Source organism: Vanessa cardui, chromosome Z (assembly GCF_905220365.1).
Source record: "Vanessa cardui chromosome Z, ilVanCard2.1, whole genome shotgun sequence".
NCBI classification, from domain to species: Eukaryota; Metazoa; Arthropoda; class Insecta; order Lepidoptera; family Nymphalidae; genus Vanessa; species Vanessa cardui.
In genome coordinates this window covers 2,860,754-2,879,478 of record NC_061154.1, presented here as the reverse complement: position 1 = coordinate 2,879,478, position 18,725 = coordinate 2,860,754, and the positions used below count along the sequence as shown (strand labels likewise).

General features: G+C 32.5%; 1 protein-coding gene across 1 annotated transcript in view; it reads left to right on the top strand.

Annotated features, from left to right (window-relative positions):
* LOC124543049 (glutamate receptor 1-like) overlaps positions 1 to 18,725 on the top strand; it is a 146,222-nt gene that overhangs the window by 35,524 nt on the left and 91,973 nt on the right. Inside the window, exon 2 of the mRNA XM_047121065.1 lies at positions 6,826 to 6,978. Within this exon, the coding sequence (XP_046977021.1) occupies positions 6,826 to 6,978 (153 nt within the window). The remainder of the gene's footprint in view (positions 1 to 6,825; positions 6,979 to 18,725) is intronic.

Sequence of the window (18,725 nt, the reverse complement as noted above, 5' to 3'; positions counted from 1 at the left end):
TGTTGTCGCTCGCTCTCTCTCTCTCTTTCTCACACACACACACAAACACACACACACACACACACACACACAAATAAATTTACACTTTTTGTATGTGTGTACTATTTACACATGTAAGATAGCGATTTATATTTATAACCCTTTAGATATCTATTAATTGTTTCCACCCTTTTCCAAATGTTATGTACATATTATGCTGGTATCATAATAGCCTACAATTTTTAACGTCTACGTTTATTTGGAAAAGCAACGTCTCCTATTAAAATTGCAGTACTATTATGATTATTGATTGCAGCCTTAGTTATGAATCTTCATCAATCTTTTACGAAATAAACTTTTTTTGTTATTGGTTATTGACAATAAAAGTAAAAATTCTGTCCGGTACTGTAAAAAAATAATGTTGTATTTATTATAAGCCATCTGACAAAAGCTATGTAACACTTGAGTTAATCGTATGTCATTTGGCTATTCGTTGAAAACGAGACGAGAAATGAAATTTGAACGTGGTAGGTTGCAATTAAAAAAAACGTTTAATAAACCTTTGGTATTGGTTACGAACCGTTTTCTAAGTACGTTTTAATGTGTTGTAATGTATGTATGTTAATCATTTTACATATTGTATTTTGTTTCTTGACCTCCACAATAGGTGGAAATTTGTAGAAATGTCAAATAAAATATGAGCACTGTGTAAACTGGAATACCTGTCTATACTATTATAATGAATACTTAGTAAGTTATATATCTGTTTGTCTTTCACAGCCAAACAATTGAACTATATTTGATAGAATTGGATATGAAGCCAGTTAGAACTTCAAGAAAGAACATAAACAAGGTTACTTTTATGCCTAAAACCTGACTTAAAATTCGAGAACGTTTGGGAACGAGTAATATATAAAAATTTAAATTCAAACATGACATATACGAACGTATAATATATTAAGTAGGACATTAAGAACGCAGACGAGACTCTCGAAACGAAATAAAAATACACGAAAACAAAACGGTGCCAATAAAACAATCGACTCTGGCAAGAAAACCATTTAGTTCGTTCAAAGGTCATTAACGTTTTTCCTTCACTAAACGCTCCGTTGCGAAACAATTACCGAAATCAGTTAAGACTGTGGTAACATTCGAAGTTGAATTCCTATAAACCGGAATGTAACATTTCGACGTGATATCGAAAGAAATGACGTAGCAAATGGAAGAAATATTACAGAGAATGGAGCTCCGGAATGGCTCTTACGGCATAATGTTCAAACGGAAGTAAAAAAAGACATAAGGATAGTGTGACCACGTAAAGAAGTCACCAGTACGGAAATAAATTAGGGTCTGCACACACTAACGGGATATTAACTTGTTATTATTACAAATTTAAGAGAGTTGAATGATTTGTTAATAGCTTTATTATTCATTAAATCAAATTTAATTTTAGTGAGAGTTATCAGAACAGTATGCTGATAGCATTAAATATAACACACACCTTGATAGCCCAGCGGTTATATAGTGGATTCGAGATTGGTAAACGTAGCTGTTAGATTAGACTAAGGATTTTGATAATCAGCCATATATGTATCTACAAACCTACATTAGAACTACCTGGTAGAATAAGTCTAGAACTTGCTCCTCCAAATGAAAGTAAGCTTGGGGAAGCGAGAAGTATATACAACATTTACAATTACAATTTAAAAAAAACTGTTTTGTCCAGACTAAAACATAAGTTTTTTGATGTTCCTCTCTCTTCGCCGCTATTTATATACAACCTCTTTCACAATCTAACAGTTCTATCACCTTTTTATATAAAAGAAATCTTCCAGTCGTATCGTGCACAGTCTTCCTTAGGAACTAGCGAACTATGGTCGAGCGATTCAGATAAAAGTTTCGGTCAGCGATCGTATATTAGCCGATGACATCCAAGAATACGGGCTGGCTCTCTCAGACCGATAAAGATGTCCAATGAAGTATTTTACGTGGTAACGCGATTTCTCCACCAAATTGTTTCATTTGAACACGTTCCTTCGAAATATCGGTATGAAATTTAATATTTATCGCACCGTTTATTCAATTTAAGTGTGTAACTTCTTTAAAATATTATTGAAATCTTTCGTTGCTATATCTTTTCGTAAAATTTTGTTACGAATGGACCAAATAAAAAATCTATCACTTTATCATGTGACATACGAAAAAATACAAATTTACATTCTTAATTAAATCGTAATGAGATTGATTATACATAACAAAAGAGAGAACTATAAACCCCATACACGAACACATACACACACACACACACACACACACACACACACACACACAAATATATATTTTATATCTGTAGTAAAACTAATTTCTAATCAATCAATTTATATAAATAAATCCATTGTTACTTAAATTGAGATATCTTGAGTGTTACTTGTGAATTGTTAATAAATGATGAAGTAACCTAATCTTATACAACTAAGCCCTAAAACACGAACAAATCCGCGTACAACAACTAGTACACCCATATGTTTTAAGCATCACACACACGGGGATTATAATATCATTAGTTTTAATCGTATTTCATTATAAACACAGTCTTCCTTCAGCTACAGTGACCAGTCTCAGAGATTACTTAACTAAGCTCGGGTTTAGAGGGTATTAATTGTGTGAGCAAAAACACGTGCATTCTATATTCTCTTAAATCTTGCAATTCAACCCGACCACAGAGATCAGGTCTTAGGATGAACAGCTTTACATTGTTTCCGATACATGTGAGCTTAACACTGCTAAATTCCATAACTATTTCGATCTTTTAGAATTCGAAAAAGATTTGGTCTGGATCCCGAAATCTTTAATGCTATGACGAATTGACTAAAAACTTTTCTGATCCATAGCATATTACATTATATCGAAGTGACAACATAAATGATCAATCAAAATCAAAATATACTTTATTCAAATAGGCTTTTTCAAGCGTCATTTAACAACTATATTAACCCTTCGGGTGCCTGGTGGGTAAAACTTACATGGCGTGCCTGGTGGGTCTGTGGGACCCGGTAACAAAATGCTCGTTTTGCTTATTTTATTAGTCAGAACGCCAAATAATGTGTTTATATTTATTTTAGAGCTGTTTAGCTATATGAATGAAAAATAAAATTAAACTAAAGTTCTTCTACAAAGTGATATTAAAAAAATTAAAAAGTCTCTAATTTTACGTAATAATTTTTAACTGAGGTCAACAATCAAACTTTACATTAATTTAAGGCACTAATTAATCAACTTACAAACTTTTATATTTTGATATAAAAGAAACAAAGGTATTGCTTGTAACTAATCTGTATTTATGTGACAATTTTCACAATCAAAAATTGCGTGTTCCAAGCAAATATGACTTGTGCAAGACACATAGATGTATTTAGACTTGTGATCTTTTTGGTTAGGACATACATAACAACGCTTTTTCGTACCAGCATTATGTTTTTTGGGTGGCTCTGAGGGTTCCCCTAAATGAGAGCTGATTCTCTTACGTAAAGTAAGATAAAATTTTGCATCTTACAATAATTACGTCGTTCAGTCTGATGTAGAGCAGTCAATACTATGCCCATTTTTTTATAAAGTTCCTTCTAGTATTCGAATTGTTTAACATATGAATAACGTTTGCATTAACATTGCGTTTATGCCAGTAGTGTTGAGAATCCAGAAACAATAATCAAGGCCTTTATATATTGATCTGTGACCAAAATTACTTAATGGCTGGGACATATAAATCACTTTTGATGGTTGTATACATATTATTCCTGTTATTTGGTTCGTTATAGACTTTTACTTCTTCCTTGTCAACATCAGAATTATGTATCTGACTCATCTTCACTTTCATCAATAACTACATCCTGATCTTCATTTTCTTCAAAATTTCTCCCTAAAGCTTGGCGAATTTCATCATTTATTAATCGCCCAGTCATTATAACTGCATCAATATTTTTTCGATAAATAAATTACCACCCAATGTAAATAAAAGAGACAAAACAAAAATAATAGCTTAAAGATTAAAAGTTACGCCGCGTGCCTGGTCGGGTCCCTGAGACCCGAGCGCACACAAAATACGTGTTGTTCGGATGGGTGTACGTTGTGGACAGCGGGAGAGTAGTCAAAATAGCCTTTAGTTTATATCGCGAAGCTACTCGGGAGTGCAGCGGGTTTGCTACAAAAATTTCAAAGTTATCGTTGATTTTTTGAAGGTGGGTCTATCAGACCCACCAGGCACCCGAAGGGTTAACTGAAGCTACCACCGGTTTGGAAAGTTGATTCTACCCGAAAAAACTGCAAGAAACTCTGTAGTTACTCTTTTTCAAAATTTAAATACACAATCAGTGAAGTTTATATGTATGTAATATATCCTGCTTGGAAGTCAATAAGTATTAACTCCAAGCTTTTTTACCGTCTGTATGATCTTGTATTGAATAATATGCCTTCTCCATATTTTATTAACTAACCAATTTTCGAATAACTACTATAAACCGATTTGTTTAAGGACAACATAAAACAATAAAAACTACATCACATCAATTTCTATGTCATTACTTGCACAATATAATTGATTAAGGGTGAAATTAAATTATCCATGACACCATGGTTGAATTCAGTAACACCCTTTATAAATTGCTTATTGGTATGCTTCAATGTGCACAAAACGTTTAATGGGCAGAATATTTATTTTGTTATTCTACTACTAACGATCCACCCTGGCTTCACACGTGTGCAATGCTGGTTCTAAATATACTACAGAATTTTTCTTAAATATTTCTTCTGAAATATTTTCAAAAATATTCCCATTGAATCACTCTATCTATTGAAAAATCGCGTCAAAATCCGTTGCGTAATTTTTAAGATCTAAGCATAAATAGGGGCAGGCAGCAGTAAGCAACTTTTTTATACTATGTAATACAGTGATAATGATGATAACGATATCAACTGTACGATCATGTTAAATGTTCATCAACGAACTTGAGTCCTTTCGCTCATTAATATTTCTATATTAGTATATTATGCCGTGGAGAAGTTTAGCTAACGGGGCCCATAAATCGCAAATCATTATTATTGTTAATAGATTAGTTTAGATAAAAAATTATGTAGACGCATACTACATTAAATACCTATTAAAAGATCAAAATTAATAACTATAATTTAAAATATTCACAAACAGCATCTTTAACATGAATAGTCAATGGTGTAAGGCTCTGATTGGTCAAATAAACATAGATGTGTTCTCTAAATTAAAGCTGTTATTAGACTTATATTAGATTTTACAGGTTTTTAGAGGTCTTAGGTAATGTTGTTGCGAGTGCGCACCTCGCGATCAAAAATAAAATAATCCGAGAGGAATGCCAACAAAGTAGTTTTTTTTATTAATAAAATGTACTAGAGTCGTTAAGGCTGTTGATTTTAATATTTGACTAATTTACAATATTAACGTATTGATAGAATCCAAAACAATATCCTATAAAAGTTAGCGTTGTTAAAAGTAAAGTAAAGTAATAGCCTGTAAATTACCCACTGCTGTGCTAAGGCATCCTCTTCCATTAAGGAGAGGGTTTGGAACATATTCCAATGTGAGTTGGTGGAATACACACGTGGTAGAATTTCGATGAAATTAGACACATGCAGGTTTCTTCACGATGTTTTCCTTCATTGCCGAGTACGAGATGAATTATAAACACAAATTAAGCACATATATATAGTGGTGTTTGCCTGGGTTTGAACCCGAAATAATCGATTAAGATGCACGCGTTCTAACCACTGGACCATCTCAGCTAAAGTTGTTATATTTTACATATCTCGCAATTAATTTTGAAACCCTTAAAATAACGCAACAAATGACAAAACAAAAAATATTACCGTCAACTTTATTAAAAAAATATGCAAGATAGGAACAGCGACATTATTTTAAAGAGTAATTTTAATATTAAATAGTAAACAATACGAACGAATGCCGGAGATAGCAAACTTGGGACTGTAAGAGAATTCGCTAATTTAAACGTAAGATAATGTGCAATTTTGGACTTAAAAATTTAAAACATTTTTGTTTCGAATATATGATAATTTTGCCAGTCTAATTCTTAACTACTATAAAAATGTTAATGTGCATTTTTCAGAAATTCTCAATAATAGATTGGGGTTTAAAACTGGGCTGCGATTTGCGTCGTTGAATCTGTGTCATTTCCCTGTGTATTTGTAAAGGGAAAGAGAATAGAAACTGCAGGTGAATTAGTTGATCTTATAGAATAAGTATCTCTTGCGCAGACTGATCTTAAAGATTTACATTGTCAATGTTTTATCAGTTCACAAATCTATGCGTGCTGGCTCGTGATGTCACCACCTAACTTCGATCTTATCGAGCACGAATATATTTGGCAACTCTTGTCTTTGTTCAAAAAATGGAACTCCCCAGCAAACGTGTTTACCTCCGCTTATAACCTGGGTGCTTTAAAATGAGGAGTGAAGAGGCATTTTGTGAGCTGGTGTAGCGAGGGCGACTAGTGCAGCACATAACTGACTGTACTCGTCGTCTTCGCTTTTTCTATTTCTTCACTTTTATTTTAAATGATTAACTTATTAAAAATATGTGACTTGTTTTTGTTCTTACATGATGTAATTTATAATTTATATATGTTATATTTTCTGAATTTCCAAAAATTATAATTCAGGTGCAATTTTAATATTACTCCATACTGCGTTCTGAATACAAAGCAATTACAACAAAATCCCACAAACAACAACCAGCATTTGTTAAGCACTTAACACTCAGATCATCTTATAATAGCTACTGATTCACTATTATTTTGTTCGCAGGTGCAATATTCGACCAAAACACGGATGAAATACAGAATGTATTCAAATATGCCATGACTGTTCATAATCAGAATATTAGCAGCCGTCGGTTGGAACTTCAGGCTTACGTCGATGTTATTAACACCGCAGACGCTTTCAAACTATCACGGTTGAGTGAGTATCCAATCACAATAGTAAAGCTATCTCATAAACACATTTGTAGCACACCGAATAATTGCGCTGTACATTCGATTCAGTTTTGATACTTGGAGACATTTATTCTAGTCTTAAACATGTTCTGACGCATTTTTAAGCACAGTCATCAAGTTTCAAATTAATGATTGATATTTATTTTCTCGTAATAAATTGATTTAAGACATAATGTCACCCTATTATACAAATAGTAGAAAAATTGAGAAAATGCAATGCTTTTCTGATTGATGATTGATAGAGATGACATTCATAGGATCTAAGATGTCTTATGTTTTGGGTCGTTAATGATTTTGTCGCAATAAAAGCCAATCGTTTTATTCTCAATGTGTGTAACACCAAAATCATTATTTTTATCATATGCTGTTGTACACATGAATGTGCTCTAAGCAAACTTTTGAGCATACGAATAAGACTTTCTTCAATCGAACAGTACTCGAAGTTTGAGGTTGAAGGAACTCAAATATATAAAATAAGCCATATTCACATAAAGCAACAACCTAATCTCAACCGCGAATGTTCAAGAGCTTAGTCTATTCGCCAACTTATTAATTTGGTGCGCCATTACAGTTTAACATCGACACCGCTATCAAGAAATTTTGTTAATCATTTTGACTATTTTATTTATAAATTCATTTTTAAACATTTATCATTAGACGAATATCTATGCAACAGACGATCCTACTTTTCTACTTCTAATTTTACTTTTAGCTTTAGTTATCATTTGTTGTACAGTGTTCTGTTGTCTTATGATGTAACTTGGTAAAGCAAATGCTATGTATTGGTAAGTGGTCACCACCGTCCAAAAACATCGGCATTACATATTCCTTTTGTAACTAATCCCTACCTAAAGTATTAATATATAATTTTACGTTTTTATTTTAAATTGCGTTTTGGCTCGTGATTTCGTCTAGATGGTTTGGACCCAATATACGTTATGTATGCGTAATAACCGTGTTCTTTTAGAGCGTCAGAGATCACATGCTCAATCGACTATAGCGGAGTCAAATAAAACTAGGTTAATCATTTAAATACGTGTTATAATAATAATTTGTTTAATTAAAAAAAATAATAAATAATCAGATGTATGAGATTCCGGTCCCATTTCCTTTAGCACCTCTTACGAGTAGCTGAAGGATGTCGCTCCAACCCATCATTTTATATTTAACTAATTTTGAAAAATATAAAAGTGGGGGGGAGGTTGAATTGGCCCCGCGCCCGCCATCAACAGTAGATTCCAACCATTGATCGGCGAACCTTCCTCGAACATGGGACGTGCACTTTTATAGTGCGCACACACTTTGTAAAATAATATACGTATAAAGTGGAACTAAAGTCCAACAGGTATCATAGACGTAGCTGAGGTGTATAGAAGACTCATAGTCTTACTAATAAACTAAACCGTGGTTCGGTAGTTTGCACAGTCGTAACTGCGGTGTATAAAATATTATTGTCTTATTAATAAACTAGACCGTAGTCCAGCAGATATCACAGCCGTAGCTGAGGTGTATAGGAGACTCATAGTCTTACTAATAAACTAAACCGTGGTTCGGTAGTTTTCACAGTCGTAACTGCGGTGTATAAAATATTATTGTCTTATTAATAAACTAGACCGTAGTCCAGCAGATATCACAGCCGTAGCTGAGGTGTATAGAAGACTCATAGTCTTACTTATAAACTAAACCGTGGTTCGGTAGTTTTCACAGTCGTAACTGAGGTGTATAAAGAGTAGCCAATGCCACAAAAATAATAATCAATGTGAGGATCAAAGTCTCATAAATAGTAAACCAGTTATCGCTGAGGAAAACTGTAGCCATGGGTTCAACCCTGGATTATCACAGCATCAAATCACTGTCTCTCATACCAGTTCAAGCGCACTGTCAGGCGGCCTAATGTAAGGAATACGTATTTCGTTCAAATATCCACTAACGCAGAGTGTTGTTATATCGTATATATATAATACGTAATAATTCCAAACATAGTGGAATAAAATTCGATGAAACTCATAGATTACCGCGTAGGAATCATACGAGTGAATATAACACAATTTGTTATATTTTCTACCGTAGTAGATTATAAAGTATGAATATACATCATAACTGTATAGTTTTGTGATCGTTATCGCCGTACTCTCTTATAACTAAAACTTAAAACTAAGACTTATATCTAAACCGTACGTTTCCTTAACTAGCTTATAAACCTATTATACGCTTCACATATTTCGTTTTACTTAAACCTAAAGTGGATATAAAACTTAACTTCAACCTACAACAGGCACACACCCGATACTAGTTTACCCAAACCAGCACAAAGCACAGATCATTAATTGCATGTGATAATCAATTTCAATGTGATATGCAGACTTATAACTAAATTAGGTGTCCTACTTCATGTCTCGTATGATATTCTTAACACTAAACTAAAGGGGCGTCCCTAAAAGGACGAACATTTTGCTACAAACGACACTTCTCGTATAAAACGATTAGTGCGCCATGATTGTGTATATAGTTATTGCAGCCTGGATGAAATCCATTATTTGAGCCCGTCACTGCATGAACGTATCACTTCAGCTTATTACAGCCTCCGCAACGCCCTGCAGCATTCGGTCGTGATACTGGTACTACCGATTGATGAAAGACATCAACAACGCCATCGTAACGTCAACCAGCCATAGCTCAGTACCACATAGTACATACACTACTCTAGCAACCCAGTAAGACAGAGTGAGGGATATTACCATATCGTTATACAGTAACCTCGAACCCCGAAACCATCTCACATAGGCAGCCTCCTCGGCAACAGAAGGGGGGACACTACCGTATCGCCGAAGACGTTATACAGTAACCTCAAACCCCGCAACTGTATCACCGAAGCAAATTCAAGACGACATCGCCACGAGGGACACTAATGCAGCGATCAAGCCGCACAGCCTCAAACCAAGCGTCGAATCATCAAGAATCCACCAGAGTATATGCAGTACAGTATTCGTGCGCGATCATTATGCATGTGCACAATACAAATATATTATAAAGGTTTTGTTATTAAACAATAATAATCTTAAAACAAATAGATCATCGTCTTTGTGATCGTACCAATAAGTATGCTTTTATGCATATGTCTGATAATATTTATAGAGTTTTTAAAACGACCGCTTTACGAACTTGCGTCCGTCGATCGACACAGTTTTACATTGAAGAGTTTAGATTTTAATTGTTACACGAACTTATGTTCGTCAATCATCACAGCAAACCTGTGATCGTACCAAAACAATGCTTGTATGCAATCTGTTTACTGACAATATTTATAGATTTCTTAGAACGACCGCTTTACGAACTTGCGTCCGTCGATCGACACAGTTTTACAAGAAGAGTAAACTCTTCAATATAGTATATTCCATAATTAATAGTCATTGAGGTAAACCTCTGACATCAGTATGTATCGCCCCGTACATACGTATTTGCAATTAAATATTTTCAATACGGCCACCATCAAACCGTTTTATATCATATTGATATCATTATTAAATTTTATATAATATATATGATGTCTCATTGAGAACATTCATTTATATGACGGCCTGCCATACCGTCATTTGTAATAATAATTTGTATTATTGCACGCGGCCGGTGCAGCGAGCGCGTCGCTCCGCGCGTTCAAATTGCACCGAGTCGCTGGGCATCATAGCCCCTATATATGCCTGGCGATGAGTATGACATTCGGCGCGGTCTAACGTTAAAATCAATACATGAAACATATTATTTATTACACGAACGTTATCCACAATAATGTATATTAAAAAAAGTATGTTTATTATAATGCCATTCCTTTTATCATCCTTATTTATTACATGTATATGTATTCAATTACTATGCAATGTAATCTCTATGTATGTTTTTATGTTTCCGTATATGTATTTATGTGTGTATGTATGTATGTATGCATGTTTTTAATATCTCCAAAACAACGCGACCAATTTTGATTACATTTTAATACGTGCTTTATATGGTTCACCGACGACTTATATTGAACCTGGATAGTTGCTCTACAACATACTTTAAAAAAAATGTATTAAATCAATCACATTCATTCTCATGTATATAGTATAGTCCGTTACACTTTCAACGCCGATGCACCAATCTTGGAAACTAAGTCCTTTGAGCTTGCTTCACATCGGGATACAACCATAATTAGTACCTATTGCTTTATAGCTGTAGAATATCTTATGACTCGGTGGCACCTATCCAGATATGGACAAAACCCAAGTAAAAACATGTAAATGAATATTATCGCACAGGTCTTCGCTATATAGTGCTATATTCAGTGATAAAATAACTTATATTAATTCAAATTGAGTTTAGTATAATGTGTTATGATCATTGAATTCGGGCAATAATTGCACGCGTGTGAATATCGTTTTGTGTTAAAGAGAACTGTTAATACGTCACGTCGTAATATTCTAGGTAAATAGTTGTTGCTGGCGTTATAATTCACATTGTATTCATACATCGGAAATGATTTGAATATTATTTATGTTACGCATATATTATTGTTGATTGTGGATTATTCGTATACAAAATACTCGATTGCATCATTAGTCCTGTGGCAGATATACGTCCATAGATCAGTCCATATAACCAAGTTGGGCCTATAAACAGTTGTTAAGTTTTTTGCCAAATAATCAAGGCCTGCTAACAAAGCACGTAAAGCCATTCGTTCTGCACCTGATCTGTTTTCGGTCCAAGTAATCTTAGTATTTTAAAGACATATAAATTCAGCTTTACAATTTACATAATATTTAGGAATTTACGAAATTAAAGGCTCCCATTTCGCTCCTTAGAATTGAAGTTCCCAAAAGAAGTTTCTTAACAGATACTAACGTTATAAATAAACCATGTTTTAATTTTGATCTTTGTACATTCCAGAGATATAACTATGCGTTGTTGTTGAAGTCAAAGTCAGGCTGGACAACTGCTTTAATATGTATACATATACAGTTAAAACAACCATTTCAGTACTTAACGCTTTAACGTAATTGTTTAAATAGTTCAATGTTATGGTAATTTAGCTGATCCAATTCGCATCCAGCAATAAGAAGTTTTAACTTATTGCCTCTGGTAACCATAATTACACTGATGACTTATAATTGAAGGCAAAATGATTTAATGTAGATACGAACGCAGAACTTTCATCTCGTCGGTTCCGCCAATAGAATGTTATTCTAAGACTTCATAAATAATTGATTTATCGGTACGAAACTTTTTAATAATAATCGATCGTATTTTCGTAATAGTCCATTATGATGTATATGATTTCGTACATTGAATGCTTCGAATGTACATAAAAATATTAATTTATCTGCAAAAAGATGATTGAATTAGTTATTTAAAATAAAAGTTTGAAAACATGTACTCTCTTTATGCGTGCGTGTGTTTGTGTGTGTGTGTGTGTGTGTGTGTGTGTGTGTATTTTTTAATTTAAATTAATATATACTTGTGGACCATTGTTAAATGTTTACGTCAAATGCATATAATCATCGTTTAAGCCATTCATCCAATTTGAGTTGAAACTTCGTACAGTCGCGAGACTTACCTGAAAGTTTCCAGTACATTCCCATCCACATCCTTAGTGGGTGACTATGCCATAATTGATATTTACTCCAAATTAGAACTACGAACGGCTAAGTTCTATAGTTGATAACGATTTATCAGTCACGCGAGTCACGAGTTATCAATTGTACATTGTATTGCAAATGTATAATCTATACTAATGTCATAAATTCGAAAGTAAATCTGTATATTGCTCGTTCAAGTTCACTCATTTGAACCGAATTTGATGAAATTTCATATGAAGAATGAATATATTAAGGAAGTTTATATAATTTTTAAACATATTTTTGTATAAAATATGTATTTTTTAAGACTTATTAACATTAAGCCTAAGCTATTAACAATTGAGAATTAAAAAAAGCTACTTCATAAATTACGACCGCATGCAAAGGTATTTTTTAATTATTATTTGTATATCAATAGTATTGATATAACATTATAATGCTACAAATAAAAAATGTCGTAATTATTTTAATAATGCATTACAAATATAAAACTTTGTTTCTGACTCATATTAATATAACCAACATTTTTATGGTTTACCTAAGGAGTGTTACGATCCCGTAATATAATTTAATTGTATTATTCCCTTGATTTCCACTCGAGACCCAAAAGGCAAGGTTGATTTGATGAATGAGACGTCAAAAGTTTCAAATTTCCTCCGACTTTCCTTGATTAGTTGAAAAGCCTTAGAAGTAATAACTTATTTTCGCATGTATTTTTGTTTATGAGCCTTATAGCATAGCTACATATATTAACGTATTATATTAAGAGATAACTTTATAATTTGATGTCGTATCATAATTTAATTAATATTTTACCTACGTATATAAAGGATTTTATTTCGTAAGTTTTATTACGTTTCATTGGAAACGTAAATATTCGCCAATCGATTTATTGGTAGCCGAGAAGGCCCAGTGGAGCACCCCAGGCAACAACCCAGGCAAAGAACCACTGAACATTCATGTGCTTAATTGTTGTTTATAATTCATTTAATGCTCGGCGGTGAAGGAAGACGTCTTGAGGAAACCTGCAAGTGTCCAATTTCATAGAAATTCTTTCACATGTGTAGTTCACTAACCAGCATTGGAAAAACGTGGTGGAATATGTTACAAGCCTTCTCCTCAAAGGGAATGGAAGCCTTAACTCAGCAATAGGACTCAGATGTATTGACTATTGTTGGTGTTTTATGGACCCATACTATTCGAATGCGAATATTTCCCGTGTATTTTCGCAAGTTTATTTATTCAAATATCTCAATGTATTTGTTAAGGTATAGAACTAAATCATAAAAATAATATTTTATTTTAAATTATTTACTCTATATATTTAGGAGTTTAATCTTCTCAAGCGCGTACTAGAAATAAACGTTTTTTGTTAAAAGTAAGGTCGTATTAAAAAATGTAAAAATACTCGTATAAAATATTTATTCTTATACTATCTAGAATGTAAATCAAAATTTGAGACCCATTTACTTATTCATCCCAAGGCCATAATATCAGAATCTATCAAAATAATTACTTGATAGGCTTACGGCCAAGTTTTCGAACGCTGTAGACTTAAAGTCTCGTTTTGTCTCTGTCCCTCAAACGTAAAACGATAGTGATAGCACTAGATTAAACGGCAACTTTAAATTGAGTAGCGCTTAAAAACTTGGCTGTTGTTTTGTAAAAAAATATAATGAAAGCTTTTGTTCTATCAATATGTTTAACCGTTATCAGCAAGATCGGCAATTTTTTCTCCACTTAAAAATACAGGGTTTTAACAAAAAGTATGAATTAAAAAAAATGGATTCGATTCGGTGCCAAAAAAATGTAGAGCTAGCCTTACATAGAGTATGAGACATTAACAGATCAGGATTTCCTTTATAATCTAAATGTAATATGTAGATTAGTTATAATATTATATATCACATCTATAAAGAAATAATACTTTTATATATTTTTGTTCCTTCGACAGGTTTCGGTCAGGATAGACTTTTTTTGTACGAAATTGGTAGGCGTACTGACAAATGTGCCACATAATGGTAAATCACCGCAAGACATTGGCGTTTTTATCACCTGTCATAATCATTAAGAAATATTCACCATTTCTTATATGACCAATGCGCCACCAACGTTGGGAACCAAGATATTACTTACGTATAGGCCCTAAGGCTATTCGTGTTTTCTAGCACAAGAGTGTACAAATTTTCAATTTGTTACTAAAACACAATAACTTTATTTGACTCAATCAAATTCGGCTATAAGCTAGCCACTGAACCAATGAGGCAGTCAGATGTTACTTATTTAATAAACATATAATTGTTACTTAATTGGTAAAAGAAGATCTTTGAAGGTTTTTGTCCGTCCTTGAATTTAATTCTACCTTTAGGTGATGAAATAGGTTAAAACTCTTTATAGAACTCCAGTGTCTGGTGGTTCTAGCGCACCTAATGTCGAATCAGAAACGTTGTATACAAAATAATCTTAAATTAACGTAATATTTTTTATTAATTTGTGAATATATTCAAATTCCACGCGAGCAAAGCAGCAGGGCAACAGTATGTTTTATATAATCTTTTAAAATGAGGAAAATTCATCTGCGTTATTACACTGTAATTTATAGTCATTATAATGTTTTGCAACATGCTGTAATTTTTTTTTAAATATAGGTACTTTTGGTGCTATGATGTCCACTGTATACCATACTTCCTCGTGAAATTGGCTCTAAAGCAGCCCAGCAGTAGAACATGCACTAGTAGAACTTCTTCTCACTTTACAGAATGATATGTTAAAACTAATTCAATTCATTCCATTTTTACTACGTCCGCTTATAAAAGTAATACCATCTAATTTCGCAAAATTTTACATCGTTCCGTGAATTTCGTGTGATGAGATGGGTTTGAATGTGATCCAAATGCTGCCACGAATGAATTTCGTAACGTTTATACACTGGCTTTTTAAATAATTACTTACATTAGAACAATGATAAAGGTTATTCGTTAATATTAATTTATTCAATTTAAGCGATTTCCTCATCATATAAGTACTCTTATAGTGTCATCCATAATATTGAAGCTGATGAAATTTTTAATTGTCGTAACAGTTTAATTATTATTATCAAAGTAGCTGCTGTGGTGAAGGTAATAAGATTTATTTTTCAAAGTCAATGTTGGAAACGTATACCATTAATGATGACTTCAGATTTTTTTCACTTATATCGTTTGTACTGATTTGCGCGCTAATTTTGATTTATACGTTATAATTTTCTACGAGGATATTTGACTGAAGAGTATTAAAGTTGAATTACGCAAACCCATTGTTGAAGTATAATTTATATTTACTTTTTTTTTTCTATAAAATTTTCTAAATAAAACTATATATTTTAGGGTACGATAATTATCATTGTTTTTTTGTAGATTAAGTTAGTAGTCATAATTAGTTCATATGTTTTTTTTTTATTTTTGTTGTATTTCTTTTTTATTATTTTTATTGTGTCTCGTGTCCTATTAAACATTTCTTTCTTTCTTTTAAATACTTCATCATTGAAATATTTTTCGTACTGAACTTCTACTTGTTTTAAAGTTTTGTTTATTTTTCAAAAGGTTAAAATTAAGAGCTTTGTATCTCTGTTGGTTGAGCAAGAAGTCGCACCTGATATTTAATTATGGCTACTGATTGATTTTAGAAATATAAATAATTACATATGTATATAGCTAATCCACCACTGACCTAAAAAAAGGTTAGGTCAAATACAACAGGTATAAGAGCCTATTGAGCCACTGGGCTTATTCATCCTTCAAACCGTTACACTGTTAGGTAAAGTATGACTGGGTAGTACGCAGAAGAGCTCTCACAAGACTCTACTATCAAGAAAATTAGACAGATTTGTTAATTAGTTCAAAGCTTATCTCTCACTTTCCCTTGCTCCATTTCAGTTAAGGCACAAACATAAATTAAGCTTATAAAATTTTAATGCTGGCTTGAACCACCAATATACTGTTAAGATTTATTTTATCCACTCGTTCATAGAAACTCTATTTTCTTTATTCGAACATTTTATTCGTTTTATTCTTTTACGTAATTGGATAACTACGTGAATTGTTCTACGTCAACATGAAACACAAATACAAATTAAACCAGCAACCTTACCATCAAGATTTATTGATAGTTCTCAATTTTAGTAGTCTATGACAAAATGACTCTATCCTGACAAATTTGTAGTGTTGCTAGAATTAAGTACCTAAGTCCCTTGACATATGAGGCGTCCACACCAGCCTTCCAGCTCGGCGGATTGAATGCATTTAAGTTCGTCGTTTACTCATATTGTGGTTGATGATATATATGAAGTTGGCTAAAGGCCAAATAAATCAAGTTTTTCAAGAGAAAATCTATATTTAACTCAAAAATGAATTGACGTATATTTCCAAGATTTATTAAAGACAAAGAATTGTTTTACTTTGAAAAATTATAGTATAAATAAAATAGTGTTTAAAAACATTTTTACACATTAAATTAAAAAAAAAAAAGCAAATGAAACATAATATGCCTCAAAGGCACGGAAAAAAGTGTAGAGATATAACAAAAAAAACCTGCATGCTCCACCTCGTTCGTTGGAGAGTAATGTAAAATATCCTTTTCCCTAAATAATAAATAAATCTCGATGGATAAATATTTAAATATATTTTTAATATTAAAAATTGGTTGAACCTGTAGTTAATGAATTAGTAGTAGTCAGTTTAAGATGTATTTACTCGTCTTCATTTGCATAGCTTTATTTATACTATATCTTGTAAATCTCTGAATTAGCTGACATAAAATATACATATGTTTACTTCACAGTTAAAGTAAAATATTTAAAAAAATATGTTGATAATTGTTTAGGTTGATATTTTAATAACACTGTTATTTATATCTACAATTATATGAGAAAATAACAATCAAAAACTAGTATTCATATATACAGTGGTAATGAAATACATAGAACAGAGTGTTAGTAAAACGTAAAGGTAAAAATAATTAGAAATTGTTCGTTCCTGATATTAGGCAGTTAATTCAAGACTTCACAACAAGGCTTGTTACCGAAGTTCTGCTTTATGTATCTTATAATACATATATTTTTTTACGTTTTTGTTTTTATTACTGCACATTTTTATTATAAGTAATCTGGTCTTGGTATTCAAATCCAATATTTGTACGGACATTTGGGATAGTTGAAGAAATATTATTTCTCTTGGGATTTTCGATTTCTTGACCAATCTGGTTGCTATTCGGTCAGCTTGTTTCAGATACAGAAAGTTTTAATCTGAAATACCTTATCTGGATTGGACTTTAAATAATGATAATAGCTCATTTTATATCTCATTTTATATACTTATCGTTTCTTCCGGCTTGGAGCGAAACGCAGCCATTGACAATACAGGCACAAGATATAGTTTCTTGTTCTTAATGTTGGTAACGCTTTGACAATGTGGTTACTTATTTTTTCTTTCAGTCACAATCTCTATGGGGTTGAAAACCTATTCCCAACAGTAATCTATTTGCTAGTTGATGAACTATATGAAATTAAATAAAAAACCATTTACGCTAAGCTTGAGATGAGTTGGCACAGTGGTTAGAAAGCGTGCATCTTAACCGATGATTGCGGTTTCAAATCCAGGCAAGCACCACTATATATATGTGCTTAATTTGTGTTAATTTAGTGCATAATTCATCTCATGCTTAGCGGTAAAGGAAAACATCGTGAGGAATCTTGCATGTGTCTAATTTCATCGAAATTCTGCCTTATGTGCATTCCACCAACCCGCATTGGAACAGCGTGGTGAAATATGTTCCAAACCCTCTCCTTAATGGAAGAGGAGGCCTTATCTCAGCAGTGCGAAATGTACAGGCTGTTACTTTACTTACGTTATTTTTACGAAATGATAATGACTTTTACAAAATAGAATCCTAATAGATTATCTACATTAATTTAGATTCCTTGTCTGATATGAAACCAATGTAACGATTGATTAATCTATTCTAACTAATATCAAATTCTATCAATCTTTCAATTACCGTTATAGAACCAGCCACTCTAATATGCAAAATATCGAAGTAGAAAGATAATTCGATCTCGTCTCGT